The sequence below is a fragment of the Neolamprologus brichardi genome, chromosome 13 (genome assembly GCF_056152115.1).
Source record: "Neolamprologus brichardi isolate AB-2024 chromosome 13, ASM5615211v1, whole genome shotgun sequence".
Classification (NCBI taxonomy): domain Eukaryota; kingdom Metazoa; phylum Chordata; class Actinopteri; order Cichliformes; family Cichlidae; genus Neolamprologus; species Neolamprologus brichardi.
In genome coordinates this window covers 12,588,218-12,603,154 of record NC_142116.1, presented here as the reverse complement: position 1 = coordinate 12,603,154, position 14,937 = coordinate 12,588,218, and the positions used below count along the sequence as shown (strand labels likewise).

General features: G+C 41.4%; 1 protein-coding gene across 10 annotated transcripts in view; it reads right to left on the bottom strand.

Annotated features, from left to right (window-relative positions):
- Positions 1-14,937, bottom strand: part of mgmt (O-6-methylguanine-DNA methyltransferase) — a 62,504-nt gene that overhangs the window by 46,601 nt on the left and 966 nt on the right. For 3 of the 10 annotated variants that reach the window (XM_087850181.1, XM_006783730.3, XM_035904835.2), the window contains exons 2-3: positions 13,413-13,561; positions 4,398-4,558 (exon numbers count right to left, since the gene is read on the bottom strand). In XM_087850181.1, coding sequence (XP_087706307.1) covers positions 4,398-4,558; positions 13,413-13,561 — 310 coding nt within the window. Of the gene's footprint in view, positions 1-4,397; positions 4,559-13,412; positions 13,562-13,688; positions 13,724-14,756; positions 14,824-14,937 lie in introns of those variants that run through there. The other 7 variants (XM_035904837.2, XM_035904839.2, XM_035904838.2 and 4 more) reach the window with 4 other exon arrangements.

Sequence of the window (14,937 nt, the reverse complement as noted above, 5' to 3'; positions counted from 1 at the left end):
AGAGTGACAGAAAGACGGGAAAGGAGAAGGGGGGAAGAGAGAGTTCCTCATTTAATCAATCAAACTCAAACAGCCAGTCGAGAGGCTGATAACATGAAGGAACTTTAAACATGTGTTATATTTTTTTAAACTCTCTGCTGTTTTTAATTAAAAAGCCAACGTTTGACTCATTAATGCATTTTCACCTACTGGTGAACACTATAATGTCCATCCTGGCTCCCTACAATTCCATCTTTTTTCTTCTTTCCATCTTTACACTGCTCATTATGCACCTAAACACAGAGAAGTCCCTCAATTTGACCTTAGAACTAGTATTAACATGCTACAGAAGCTGACGTGAGAAAATTATTCCTATGGCAGAAAAATCTAGGTTATGCTTTGAAAGGTCACAGCTAAAATTAAAAAAGTTCGCTCCTTCATTTAAAAGGATTAAGAGAGGCCAAAAAGACTGCAAATCTGCTCCAGATTTTTAATAATAATAATTTGAATGTTGCACACCATTTGTGGCAGCGGGATGACTTTGAGGTTAATCAGACCAATTTGTCCTTTTAATTGCTTTCTATTCAGAGTAGATTCATTATATCATCTTCACTTAAATGGCAGAATTCTTCAAATCATCCACAGCTTAACCAACCACATTAACGGCTTTGATTTCATTAGCACTTTAGCAGTAGCATTATCTTTTCTTTTTTTTTTTTTCTGGATTACCAGGCGGTGACTGAGAGGCATGTTTGTCTAGCTCTGATTGCTGAAGAAAAGTATTTGAGGCATCTCAAAAACCTTAAGACGCCGATGCACCGAGGTTGTGCAGAAAGCACAAAACACTCTTTTTCTGCACTGAGAACAAGATGAGGAACAATGGTCTCGTTATCAAGAGGGGGTGAATTTCTTCTAGTATATACATGTACTCAGTCATGAAAATTCAATTAGTGATCTCCCATTCTCTCTCATTTATATGGTCTAAGAGAGCACATGACAAGTGATCTATGTGAAATCCTTCTAAATTGGCATTGTGTGAAAACATGTCACACCCCTGTCTCTCTTCTACAGAGTGAACATCCTTTGCTCCCCAGGCTCCCTCGCTACCTTATAGTCACTCTCTGCTACACAAAGCCACGCGAACAAGGCAATTTGCCTAAACTGGGGGGAATAAGTGTAAAACCTAAAGGGGATACATTTGATTGATGCACACCCATGTGAGTTCTTTGTCTTGAACAAGGCCCGTAGGTACTGTTTAATAATTTTTCAGGTAATAATCACACTGTCAACGAGATGACGGGCTCTTATGCAGACAGACTTAATGTTATGAGGAGATGAGATACACCCCTGAAATTCCTTTCATGCATTACTCTCCCTCATAAAGCTCGGATTTGGCCACATGATGTGTGTGATACATAAGGATTTCGCTTTTGTCACCGGCGGGGTAGATGACAACTTGCCCAGACTGCAGCTACGACAAATCCACAGTGATGCAAACGTTATTGACAAACAACCAAAGTCACACCGGCAGACGCAGACGAGAACTTTTGCCTACAAACAGACCGAGCAACAAGCTATGGCGCTGTGTACACCTTTGACTAATCCCGAGCAGCTGTTTCTCCTGGAAGCTTTCACATCTCCTACAGTTCTGGACAAAAAGTGTCTGTACTTTTATCTGCAGGGCACAAAGGTTAAAGAACTTTGCCCTCATCAGTGGCTGTGACAGAGACTTCAGGCAGGTCACTCGAGGGGACCAGCAATGACTTGGAGAGCAGTCCCCTAGCCCCATACTTCATAAAGAGCCTAATACGGTGTGTCTGGGGTCAGGACCCTCTTTAGATCGAGGAGCACTGGTGTCAATTGTTTAAATAAAAGTTGAGAGGAACCACTTACATGTTTACAGACATCCCCATAATTATGTCACAGGTCATTACCTGCCATGAGGCCAGGTGACAGAGCCACTGCGGCTGCGATGGATTTACCCGGAGTAAAATCGAACACGTTCGGCAGTTATGATGGTATTGACATATATGATTGATTTGCTCATAATTCTGTGTATGGGAGCAATTTGAAAGCCAAAAAAAGGAAAACAATAAACTGAAATCCATCAGCCCTGCTAATGATAGATTTGGAGAGATGACTTCCAGCTGACAGTCACCTCGTACATGGTGGTGCGAATAAAAAGACAATAGTGGAAATGCAGCTACCTCATTATCCTTTGTGTCTAATGGGAGGGAAGACTTTGACTCCCAGTCAAAGTGTCTCTTGAGTCTTGAGGGATCCATACTTTTGAAGGCTGACGGGGTGCTGATGATTCTCTGATTATTCGATATTCTGAAAACGTTCATTTCCCTAATTCCTCTCCACATCACAGGGGCGAGTCCTGGTGAGTGTCTCATCTCGCCCTGCGCTGTGCACAGGGGGAGGTTCAGACTCCTGCAGGAACACAGTCATTTGGGCTTTGAAGAGCGCCCTTCCCCCCCTTTGCACGGCCCCCTCCCCGCACATTCCCCGCGCCGCTTACCGAGACTAAGATCCTCTCGTCTGTTACATATGGATGTATAATTAATGAGATAAGAATATGCATCGTTTTAAGAACCCACGTTGGTGTCTGTGTTTTTCTGAGGCAGCCAGCACACATACACAGGCGCAAACACAAGCTAACTGAGCATAACGCACGCGAGAGCGCTCGCCATTCCCTTACCCCCGCCGACCAAACTTGCGTGTGATGTTGTGCATGACAATCAGTCGAGACGGTATAGAAAACTGCACCTCGCATCTCCTTTCATGTCACCTCTGTTTCTCAGGTATATCGTGACAGCTAATATGAAAAGTGGCTTGTTTTGTCAGAAATGTGTAAATAAACATGGCAACACTTCAAGTGAAGGTCACAACTCAATATTACATGACAAGTGCTGCGAGAGCGCTGTTGCGTTCAGGTTCTCCCACAAGATAACTGAGCAAACAAAAGTTGGTTGTCACAGATTGTAATGACCTGATTAAACTTGTATCTTTTTTTTTCCCAGGCAGGCAGAGGCTGCACGACTAGATCGAGGAGGAATTTTTACAGCAATAAGGCAAAAAGAAAAGATACTTAATATTTGTGAATCAACAAGCAAGAAGAAAAAAAAGAACCCTCCATTTCCTCCCCTGAAAAGACAAATACTCTTGATGCTCACATTTAACATTTTTATACTGGCATGGCCTATGGTTCTGACTACTGAGAGCAATCCAAGCCTAAACCCTGTATTTACGGAGCCCCAAAACAACAGGCGAGGGAGAGAGGTGGAACACAGCACAATCACCTATTCAGATCAGGTACTAATGAAGAATTCCATCTATCCTGAAATTTAATTAAAACCCCAAAGACTTCAGATGAGATGCGATTTGAAAGAGCCTGGGGCTGGTACACAAGCACTTGGTGGCGAAGGGAATCACACTGAAAGTTGATATCGTAATTGGTCCTGATGTATTTCTGCATTGCCTTTGCGGGAGCGTGGGACTCATAGCTGTATACAGGGTCTCGATGGAGTACCTGCTCATTGAAAATGCCATCACTCAAGCACTGCAGATCTGCATGAAATTAGAGAGCAACTAAGGCCTGATTGCAGGGGAAGAGAGGCACAATTGTTAAATGCATATATTAAAGTCATTTTTTTCCCTGTGTAGGTGTGCTTCTGTGTCTAAATGAGAGCTTCTGAAAATCTTTCAGTTAAAATGCGATGAGCATCTCAGTGTGACAAAGGAGCAGCCCGCAATTGTTTTGAAAACAAATTTCTGTTTACGATCTCAAAAATGAGTCGTCGGGCTACGATATTATTTATTTCCTCGAAACGAAACCGCAGTTGGCAATCAAATATTCATTTTGTTTGCTTTTGTTTTCTTGTTTTCCTCTGCATCTTTAGTCGTTCGCCTCGCCGAAGCTACCGGTTGAAAGGACGCTAATTGTCCATTTTTGGGGGGGTGCTTTCATTTCACTCACAGTAGGTGACTGATCAAGCCAACAATAAGCTCATTCAAACTTTACCACCATTCACATGTTCTCATTAGAAAAGAAAAAAAAAAAAAAAGCTTCCTGTCTGAAAATGTCAAGAGTGGAATTCGATCAGTTTCAAAGAATGTGCCAAGAATCATGGAAAAGCTTGCCAAGACTAACACGCGTGGTAAGAGCTGCCACAGATTACTGAACCAAGTTACAGCTCTGTGTTCTGTTCTCTCTCCTTTCACTCACCCACTCACTCACTTTTCCTCTGCTCTCGCTCTCTTCCTCGCACACTCGCTCTCTCTCGCTCTCTCTCTCAGCCATAAAATACTTCATTATAACACACTGAGCCAGTGAGTGTAAGTGATGTAACTGACAATTAAGAGTGAAAGCCTGATCCCAGTCATGGCTCTGCAAATATTTATCCATGACAGACCTCCTTGCAGGGCGGGGTGGTGAAAGCCAGGGAGCGGGAGACTCCCAGTGGTCTGCGGCTCACTGAAGTACGCCTGGAGCCATTCAACGCAGCGCTGCAACTCAGGGCTCGTTTCTGCCAGGCTATCGTTGACCACACAGCTCAGGGGGCCCCCGCTGCTCCTGTGAGGGATATAAGGCAGGATGGGGAGGTGAGGTGGGGATCAGAGGAGCAATCATAATACCCAATTCTTGCTTGAACAGTGCTAAATATGTCACAAGAGTGTAATAACATGCCACGAGTGACAAAGATGCAAGATGACATAATTTGCTGAGTGGAACTGAAGTTGTAAATTAAGACGTGTTTAAAATCTGAACTTGTACGTTTTTGCATGTCGCTCGGCTTTGACGGATACCAGAGCTTTGGAAGACAGAATAAACCTCGGGAAGATAAAAAGGCAGAATCCAGAATTTTCTCAAGAGTAGATATAATAGAGTACGAAAGGGAAAAAAAGACAAAAAAAACAACCGTCAGGTCATAAGAAACAGCTAACAGTTCGTTTCAAACTACTTTAAGGGAGAAAAAACGGTTTCTTAAAACAGAAAAGTAGCAGACAAAAGTTAAGAGCACAGCATTAACAACAGTTTCAACTCTGCTTGGGTCTAGTTTATAGTTCATGACAAGAATAAATGGATTTTTTTGGCCAGAGCGATGTTGGCCAGAAAAGCGCCGCACTTGGACATGCATCTTAGCTTGAGTAGATGCTTGGAGGAATTTGCCGACGGTTGAGTTGGCATCACTTAACAGCTGAATTTCTCTCTGCTGCTGACCACCCCCTAGGTCAATGCAAGCAGACTGACCCATATTTGACACTTAAAGACCCTACTGGGAAAGTCCTCTCTTAGCATGTGCATTACTCCAAAGTGGACCTCAAGCTGTGTTGTGGATCTAAAGCAGGCCCGCCAATTCCATTAACTGGTGTACAGGACTTATAAATAAATAATACCACCATTTAAGTGCCCCCTTTTTTCAAAATTGGCTTGTCCTGTACGGTATTAATAATAGACATTTACTTTGTTAAACACACAGACCGTCTCTCTCCTGCACGCCGTAACAGCGCGGCCCTAAAGTGTTTTTACACTTGTGCAGGTCACAGTTTGAGCTGCGTTTTATATTGGACACGTGAAGCTGAGGTTTACTGGAGTGTTATGACTGAGCAGGTCAGTTTTCAGAGAAACCACTCTGCTTGCTAGTTTGTGGCCGTGTGATAAAAATCTCCCGGGTGCCGTTTAACAGTGGGTGTAAATACAGTAAAAGGTGTAAATACTCTCATTTCTAAATAAACCACACAGCAGTTTATAGTTGAGTGGTGAAAACTTGGAAACCCACCAGCGGGTTCTGTGCTGAGACCCGCTCAAACAATGGCCATGGCTCATGGCAATCTCTGTCGGCATGGGTGAGTGCCCAGCCAGCCCCTACTTGTCATTGTCTCTCCTTTCTATCCCCTCCCTCCCCTCCCTCCCCCAGCTCTCCCTCCTCATTTCCCCCTCTCTATTGCTCTATCCTCCCACTCCAGCTCTTTTGGCTCCCCACCACCTACACCCCGACACACACACACACTCACACACCCACCATCCCCCAACTTCTCTTTCTCTCAGCAAGGATCTTCAGGCCACTGTTCCCTCTCTACACACCCTCAACCCCCCCACAACACGCATCCTCACACCACCACCACCACCTCCTCTACCCCTCCACACCCTCTCTTTCTCTCCGAGAGGATGTTCCAGCCGCTGCACACTGACAGCTCGGGGATATTGTGTGTGGAAATGTTCCTGTTGGACCCGCAGGCCCTTACAATCTACCGGACAAAGGCTAGTGCACCTTTGCTTAAGGCTTGGCACCTTTGACCTTGTGCTTACACTTCAGACTTGTCACTGTGGCTAATTTTCCTCTCCTCCCAGCTTACGGATGCGCCCGTTTTTAAAAGGTGTTTGACTGATACAACATTGACAGTAGTAAAAGTTAATGCAATGCAGTACATGTTATGGCTGGCAAACAACAAGGAAATAAATAAATAAAAGGGGGGGAACAACATCAGTTGAGCTGAAGTCTGTCACCTCTAGGTGCAATGGGGGATTGTTTTTAAAAGAGCATGTGGGCAGTGGAGATGTAGCACTTGTGCTCGCAACATTTCCAGCCGCTTCAGTGAATCAGAAATCAGGCAGCATCATGTGATCTTTATGGAGTCCAGACTGGCACATTAGAAGCTGTGCCCTTCAAATGAGAGATTAGAGATGTCTAATAAATGTCGGACTAATTACAACAAAACTCTCCAAGGGGAAACAATCTTTATGTTGTACTAAAGTAACTGCCAACGCTCTATGAAAACCAAGAATTATAATTAGCAGTGATTATAAAGAGTATTTTAATAAACGTGTGTAGCGAGTGTGCTGACGTTAGAACAAACAATTCAAATTGGGTTAAAGAAGAATTGTTATTTTATTATCTTTTGACTACATAAATCATATTTTTTTCCATGTCCTTCAGCCATTTACTATTTCATCACAGGTAAAGAAATCAGAAACTAATTCCAAACTAGCCGAGGATCTGCTGCACTAAAAAGAATATTTCCCTTGATAGAAGATTGCGATTTGAGAAATTTTCTAATATTGTGCTCCTGTCACAATCAATTTCCAATTACCATAAATCATTGTTGCGTAAAGTGGGACTCATTTGGAGTTCTACCCGTTTTCCAACTCTAATATAAAGAATGAATTGAGCATTTATACAATGTTGGAGGCTATTTTGTTCATCCTGGAAGAAACAATCAAAGGAGACAAAGGGGAAAAAAAGAAAAGAATAGCTGACATTAAATTAGTCTTTTTCTGTATCTCTAGTTGCACAAGACTTCAGTAAGACTTTTTCTATCAGCTGCAGACGTAAGAATGAAACAGGTTAACCACAGAATCTAATTGAAAGGAATCTGGCGAAGGGTGTAATGGTATATTGCACTAAAAGGGGAAAAACTCAGAACTCATGCCTCCATCCTGTGAAGCGTGATGGCGCTCATCCTGACTCGATCGGCTGTCACTTTTGACACAGCCTGCCAGAGTTCTCCTTCACCGATCATGGGTAACATGGCGGGTCAGAGGATGAAATAGAAAAGGCCAAGAGCAGTCCAATATTTTCCTCAGCCTTATAGCTGCAGATACTTAACTCAGAGACGTCAAAGACTCAAGAGAGCATGAAAAAAGCCTAAAATGACTGTCTAAAAAGGGAAAAAAATACAGCATGTCTCTATGAATGTCAAGATCCTGATGGTCTCTGAGCCAAAGGCTGTGATACAATTGTAAGCCACTTGCTCAATGCAGCTCGTTCAACCATCGGAAGATCATTCAGATGCCTATCTAGGCAGTGCAGCACTAAACTCGAGAGCTTTTGGAGTGGGAAGCTGTTAGGAATGCTTCCTACTCTGTTCTGGGGTGCACGTTTTGTGCTCCGCTGTTTCAAAATAAAAACAACTGGGCCGGATAAACTGCTCTCTAGATATCCCGCAACTCTTATTAGTGAATGTCCGCCAAAGAGGCTGCAACACTCAATCCAATACATAAAGGTGGTGGTAAAATACTGCAGAGTAGGCAACAAAGCACACAACAATTAGGTCTTCTCCCAACTGGCTAGCCACAGGAGTCAGTGAAGGCATGTATTACCAGAGCCTTAACTCTTACTCCATTATGTAGTGTATCCACACCCCGACGCCGCAATGTTTATCTACAACAGACTACTGAGCAGTTTCAAATAGCGTTTTTAGCCTCTATTCTCAAGTGCCACAGTAAGAGACTCCAATTACCCGAATGGTAAGGAGCCAGTGAGGGAGGCATAAAGTACATTAGGGATCCCCTGTAACTGCAGGGACCTTTTAGAGCCTCAACTGAAGAGGGCCGGGAGACTGGGGGGACAGTGACCCTGCATGGATAGCCTCTGTCAAAATTTGACCACGTCAAGCACAAAGGCATTATGGGAATCCAGTGTCACCAAGTCCTAATTACTGTCTGTGTTCAGAGCAAATTACTGCCTTGTTCCTCTGATTAGCGAGGAGGCTAATCTTCACCTGTGTACGCCAGCACTGCTGAGGGCCCTTGAGTGTTAGCGCTTCGTCTTCTGTAATTTATTTTTAAATCAGTGCCCGCTCCCAAGAGTTTTGAGTGTTTTGTTGTGAACCGCTTACCATGATCCCCACCACCGCCCCCTCACCCCTAAATCCTTGACTAAATCCTTGTTTGGTGCCGCAGGAAGATAAGCAAGAACAACACTTGGGCATAATTGACTCGTACTCCTCTCCAAGATGTCAGAGCGGAATCATCTCTCTGCATATTGCCTTAGTATGTCACACACTGTACACTTCTGCATGTTGCAGATATAGAATCCAATCAAGTTCTAAAACAAACTAGCGCAACCCTTATGCTGGAAAAAGTTCCCGGTCGACAGCAGGGAAAGGGGAGGGAAACAAAAAAACTGCAGGAGCTGCTTTTAGCTGCATCTCCACAGTGAGCAGCAACTCTCATTCAACTCAAAACCTCACCCTGGAGGCTCCGCTTTAGAAACCACAACATTTGCAGATTTTCATCTGAGTGAATGTCAGTGTCTCGTCTGTGTGGGGCGGTTTACAGGTAGTGTGTTACACAGGTGTTGGTTTACACAGGAAATGGCACATGCAGCCTGATTGGGACGGTCCCGGGAGACGGAGGCATAAACATAGAGCACAGATGGGTCCAAGGGCCAGTGGGAGCAGCACCTTAATGAATACGCAGCTGAGTACTACACTTCACAACATGCAAAACAATATTCTAAGGCCGCAGCAAAAAATAGAACAAAAATCATCAGAATATCATTACACAATGAATTATTCATACCGTTTCTAAAGGGACTCCGTCAAAAAGTCTCTCCTTGCTTTATTGATGATTTCATTCAATATCTCAGCAGTTCATGGTTTGTATGACAAAGCATTTTAGTTACAAATGTAAGCAGTTTATTTAGCACACAGCAGTGTCTATATATATATATATATATATATATATATATATATATATATATATATATATATATATATATATATATATATGTATGTATATATCTACATATCAAGCAAAATTAGAATTTAAATGAACAAAATCCTACGTTAGATGAAATACACCATAGATGGAGAAGCGGAGAGAAAAATTACAGTGGAATAAAAAAAAGTTGTTATATTTCCCGGTGTGTGAGCACATCATGTAAACAGGCCCCTCAAAAAAAAGGAACACATTTGCCATGCTGCTATTCAGCGTGAACCAGGACATTGATTCACAACACTACATGAGTGTGAGAAGAAAAAACCCCCAAAAAACGATAAATGCATCACCTCAGATATTTCACACTAGCGTTGGTAGTGTGTAAAAGCTGTTGTGACAGCTTGGGTATTAGGGATAGATAGATGGAAAATGTCTGGCTGCTTATGAATGCCAATGTGAGTGGGGTGGCAGATTTGACACAAAAACACTCCACCTCAGAACAATTAGGCTGTTCTCAGGCCCCATCCAGTGTTGTCAGTGATAATGGAAAGCTGTGAGGATAACTGGTGATAAATAGACTTTAACACCCTCCTCCTTAAGAGCAATGCAGTCCTGCAGTCCTCTCATATGCTTAACTAATCATGGCCATGGCCAGCAAATTCATACAAAAGACTAATTACTGTTGTACTTCACTTCAGTCTCAAAGGCCTCTTATATAAGGACTTGGGGGTTCTCTTGCCTCTTTTCTCCTCTTGATGGGTATTTTTTTACAAGTAGGCCTCATGCTAGACAAAAGCGTTTAAAAATCGGTGATTGCTTTCATCCGCTTTAATTACATTCAGAAATGGCATTTCTGCCACATAATACACCCCTATTGTTTCAGAATTATCTGGCTTGGGGAGTAAAATCTACAATATTTGACGATGCTCCCGAGCTAAATCGCCTCTTGAAATTGAAATATGCAGCCGAAATACAAAATAAAAAGCCAGCCTTTGCTGCTGATATACTGGAAGCTCCTTGGCTTTCTCCAGAATGCTATTATTATGCATATCCAGGTAGAAAGTTAATTAACCCAAAGCTTAAGCTAATTATGGTAGCAGAATGCTATCAACCAAACGCTTTCAGTCAGACAGCTGTCCAGAATTTCATTTGCTAATCATTTGTCTTTTGCCAGAGCATATGGTACATTTCCCCGCTATCACAGCAACAACAAACAGATGAAAATCATTAACTAAAAACAATGTGCAATGTGAAAAATCAGACACAGATTTATAAGGCTTTGTGTCAGAGAAAAAAAATCGGGGAGGGGGGGGGAGGATTTATGGCCTGGGAAGTATAATGATAATTTTTGGTTTTAGCCACTTAGGATTTTAGGCAGATCACGTGACCCGAGTGTGCTGGGAATTCAGATGCACAAATATATTGTTTATATCTATATGCAAATGAGACAGAAGTGTTTATCCGTGTAAAATTAATTACAATTTTCTATAGGAGCATATGCGAAAAGATCTTGTTCCTACAATTTTTAGCTTCTAGCACATTTTGTGCATGTTTTTACCAACACAATATTTTTTGTTGTTAAAAGTAGAAATCCCTCAGCTCTGAATTAAATCAATTATTTTCCAAAAAATGTTTCATGCATTATTTCTGTTTTTTTTTTTCCTTTTTTCATAAAAACACATCACACTGGCTGTTAAAGGGTGATTGATATCAGCATTGCCTTGCAACATTATCAGGCAATAAAGGCTACTCAGGTTCTAATGCAACATGTCATACACAGGCTCCTGTAGTACATTTCTATTGAGGACCTCACAAGCTAAATTGCTTTTTTCCTGCTCCCCCACATCTCAGCCAGCTTGACAGACAAATTGATCAAAGCATTGTAAAATAATATGCTCACAAAATGTCTCGGGGCAGGAGTCCAGCCCTTTTTTTTCATTTTTCACCCTAATAAAAAAGTGCTCTATGATTTCCTCTGTATTATGTGTCTGTGCTCTGTGTGAAAGAGGCAAGAAGCATCATATTTCAGATAATAGTAATCTCCTGTAAACAAAATGCGTATCATTTTTCTGTGAACGCTGAGGCCATGCTAAAAACTAAAGGGGGGGAAAACTGGTTAACAGGGAGGCTGGTGCGTAGGGCCCCAACAGGGGTTGTTGAGATGTAATGAATTTGTTCATCTGATGGTGCCTTCAGGGCTGTCGTTAGACTGGCAGAGGAGGTTGATTTCAGGAAATGTTCCTAAGATCAGTTAGGAAGCAAAAGGGGCTTGAGACGTTTCTATTAGAAAGAGCTGACGGTCATGGTGTGTAAGCAATACTTCAAGGGCGTTTATGTAGCTATAATGGCATTTATCAATAACTATCTATCAATGCCACAAATGCTTCTGTTGCTGGCCCAGCTGTTCAACGCCAAGCAATAGTGAAGTCTGAGAAACGCAGGAGGCAAACGTGGCCATGTAAGCCTTCAAAGCTCTGGCTCGTTGGCAAATATCTGCTATAGGTCTGAGTTTTTTCTATGAATGGACATTATCTATTTCCCATATCTAAAATATGCTCTTAGAGATCATTTATCACAGTGACTTTCTAAGCCTATACCACAACACATCCGAAGCTGGAAAGAGCCTTGTTTAGTATGTCATAAATAAATCAATAGAAATGGCTGATCTGAACTATTACTGCTACAGGCGGGCTTTGGTGAGATCTACATGTAAAGCCGGTTGCAAAGATAAGCCTGTATTTTGTCACTTTATCTCGCCTCCCTTAATGCCTGTTTACATTGCGTTACTACATATATCTAAGGTGGCTCTAGTTTCCCCGTCCTGTGACAATAACAATATATTCAACCGGTTGAGATAAAATCTAAACATTTTTACTAGTAATTATTTTTTTGGGTGGGGGTGGTGGGAAGCTCACACCTTTGCAAACATACAGCGATGTGATCAGAGCTTCACTTATGACCGACATAGCAAATGATATTAAAGTGAGAAATGATCTAGTGATGCGAATCATTAAATTCATTTGCATATTCCTACTGAACCTGAACACACAAATTAAACCCTGTTCACAAGGAGACGGAGAAAGGTGCTTGTGCATGGTTACAGGACATCTTCCATAATCAAAATTCCATATTATTAATTTTCTCACTTCAACTCATTAACAACAAGTGGAATGTTTTTTACTGCTTGATGAATTTTAGGAAATAGCAGACAGTCGAGAAGGAAACACATGTTGAGGTATAATATACAAGGTCATTAATGGGTTTCCATAAATTAGAATTTGAACATACATTTTCAAAAGGATAACTTCCTATCCGGGTGCATTTGGAAATCGTTTAATTTCCCCGACCATTCAAGTTTATCAAATGTGAATCTGCGATACATGGATATTTAATTTCAATCTAATCAAAACTACTCTGAGCTGTAGGATGTGGACCTGTAAAAATAAGGAAGAGGCGCTTATTAATGCTGCCTTTAATCAGTTTCAATCGCTTCAGTAAGACTGTCAACGTTCCTGACACTTTTGAGGGATGGGCAGGCCGAGAAATGCAATCACATATTACATTTCTGAGTGTCAGTCGACACTCAGAACTACTGCATACAACTTGAAGGAAACATAAATAAACAGGAGAGAACAGTCCATGCTCCCCGTGGCCTTTGCTGACCCTACAGACATCAGTTCTAATCAACTCCCTTGTGGGTAATAAACAAGTTATTTTTCTGAAATTTCAAATATACTGCAGGAAGAATCACAACCACATGCCATCAGAAATCTAATTTCAAGCCCAACTGTATTCTAGTGCCCCTCATATTTCTAGTGCCTGCTCATATTTGCCCAACTTTCTCCAGGATATTTCTTGTGGGATCTACAAAAATGCCCTGCTTCCAATGAGGAATGGTGGCACTCCATCACAGGAGTGGATTCTGTCTGCCTGTAAATTTCACACCTTTGTTTATCACGTCACCAGCCCGGCTGTTGTACAGTACCTTTCAGCAGGTGCGACATCCATTAGGATCTGGATGGTGTGCACACCATTCTCACATCCACTGACTTGGATCGTCCCCAGGGGGCTCAGCAATGAGATGGTCTTCTGAGTGCACTGGCTCTCCCCCTGCTTCTTCATCTTGCTGCCCTGCTGAGGAAGTACAAATTACACTACGTTCATTGACATATTCATGTGGCAACTTTCACAATTTCCCACACATATTTGCATTGAATGATCTATTGAAAACCTAGCGGGCCACCAACGGAAGATGACTTACATATTTGAACACCTTGCCTCCAAACAATGTCATGATGTGACTTGATCCCCACATTACTATCCAATATTTCTTCTGTGTATGGAAAAGAATACGCCTATCTAACCAATAAATCGCCCATTTTTTCCCCTCTTTCTGTTCTATATATCACATAAATGAGAAAAACAATGCAGTCTGTTCCCTTGTCTGGTGGGGGATTCCCAAGATAGCTCGACATTATTTTCAATCCGTCATTTTTGGTTGATGGCCGGGATGTTTTTCTAGCATTAAATTTGTTCCTTAGGGTGCAACTCCGATGGGATTCTGGTTTCCAGCCCTTAACAACAGCAAAAACGTGCAGCTTTTCTGACGACTGAGATGGATACTGGCAATAACCAGACAGCAGTTCCTTTTTTATTTTTACTTTGAGGGAAGGAGAGATGATTGACTATGTTATATGTGAGTTTTTGAGAGATGGGGGTTATAATAAATAAAGGTCACATTGATTGTAAGTTTCAAACAAGTAACCTTTCCTTCCCAGAACGATGATCTGAAAAGTTTAAAGTGCACAAATGCAATATCTCCATTTTTGCTTTCAATATTACACATACCACGTGTTTTTAAATGGTTAACTTGCACGTGTGTGTACATTGATGAAAGCTGTGTACTGCTTTGACTAGACTTTATTTTCATTATGAATTATTATTTGTTGCATTTAATTACCAAACAGCAAATAAAAATGACACATGACAATTAAAGTTTCAAAACAGACTATAAAGAGGGAATGATATTAAAAAAGCAATAACAATTTTTTTTTAATGACTAATTGTTTTAATTTTTGCAGGCTAGCATATTAACAAATGTGAAACTCTTTCTCTGCTAAACTGACTTTTATAACATTTTTAGGTCCCATAATCAAATTTTCAATGCTCACCAAGTGAAATCTTGTGCACTAGTTATTTAACAAAGCAACAAAACAAACTACAGATGAAACAATTAACCACAACTGGTAACTACTTCAATAATTAATCCTTTTATTTGATTTTTTTTTTAAATTTATTTTACGAAAAATAAAAGTATTCAACAATCCACCTTCTCAAATTAAGAGCACTTTCTTCTTTCCTTTGTCTTCATTGCTCGTAAACTGAATTTTGGGGAGCTGTGAAGTGGAGAAAATGACACCTTGAGCTTCAGAAAATTACAGACTGTTTAATAAAACAATAATCACAAGCTGTAGCCCTTAAACAAAGCAAAACAAAAACACTTCACTGCT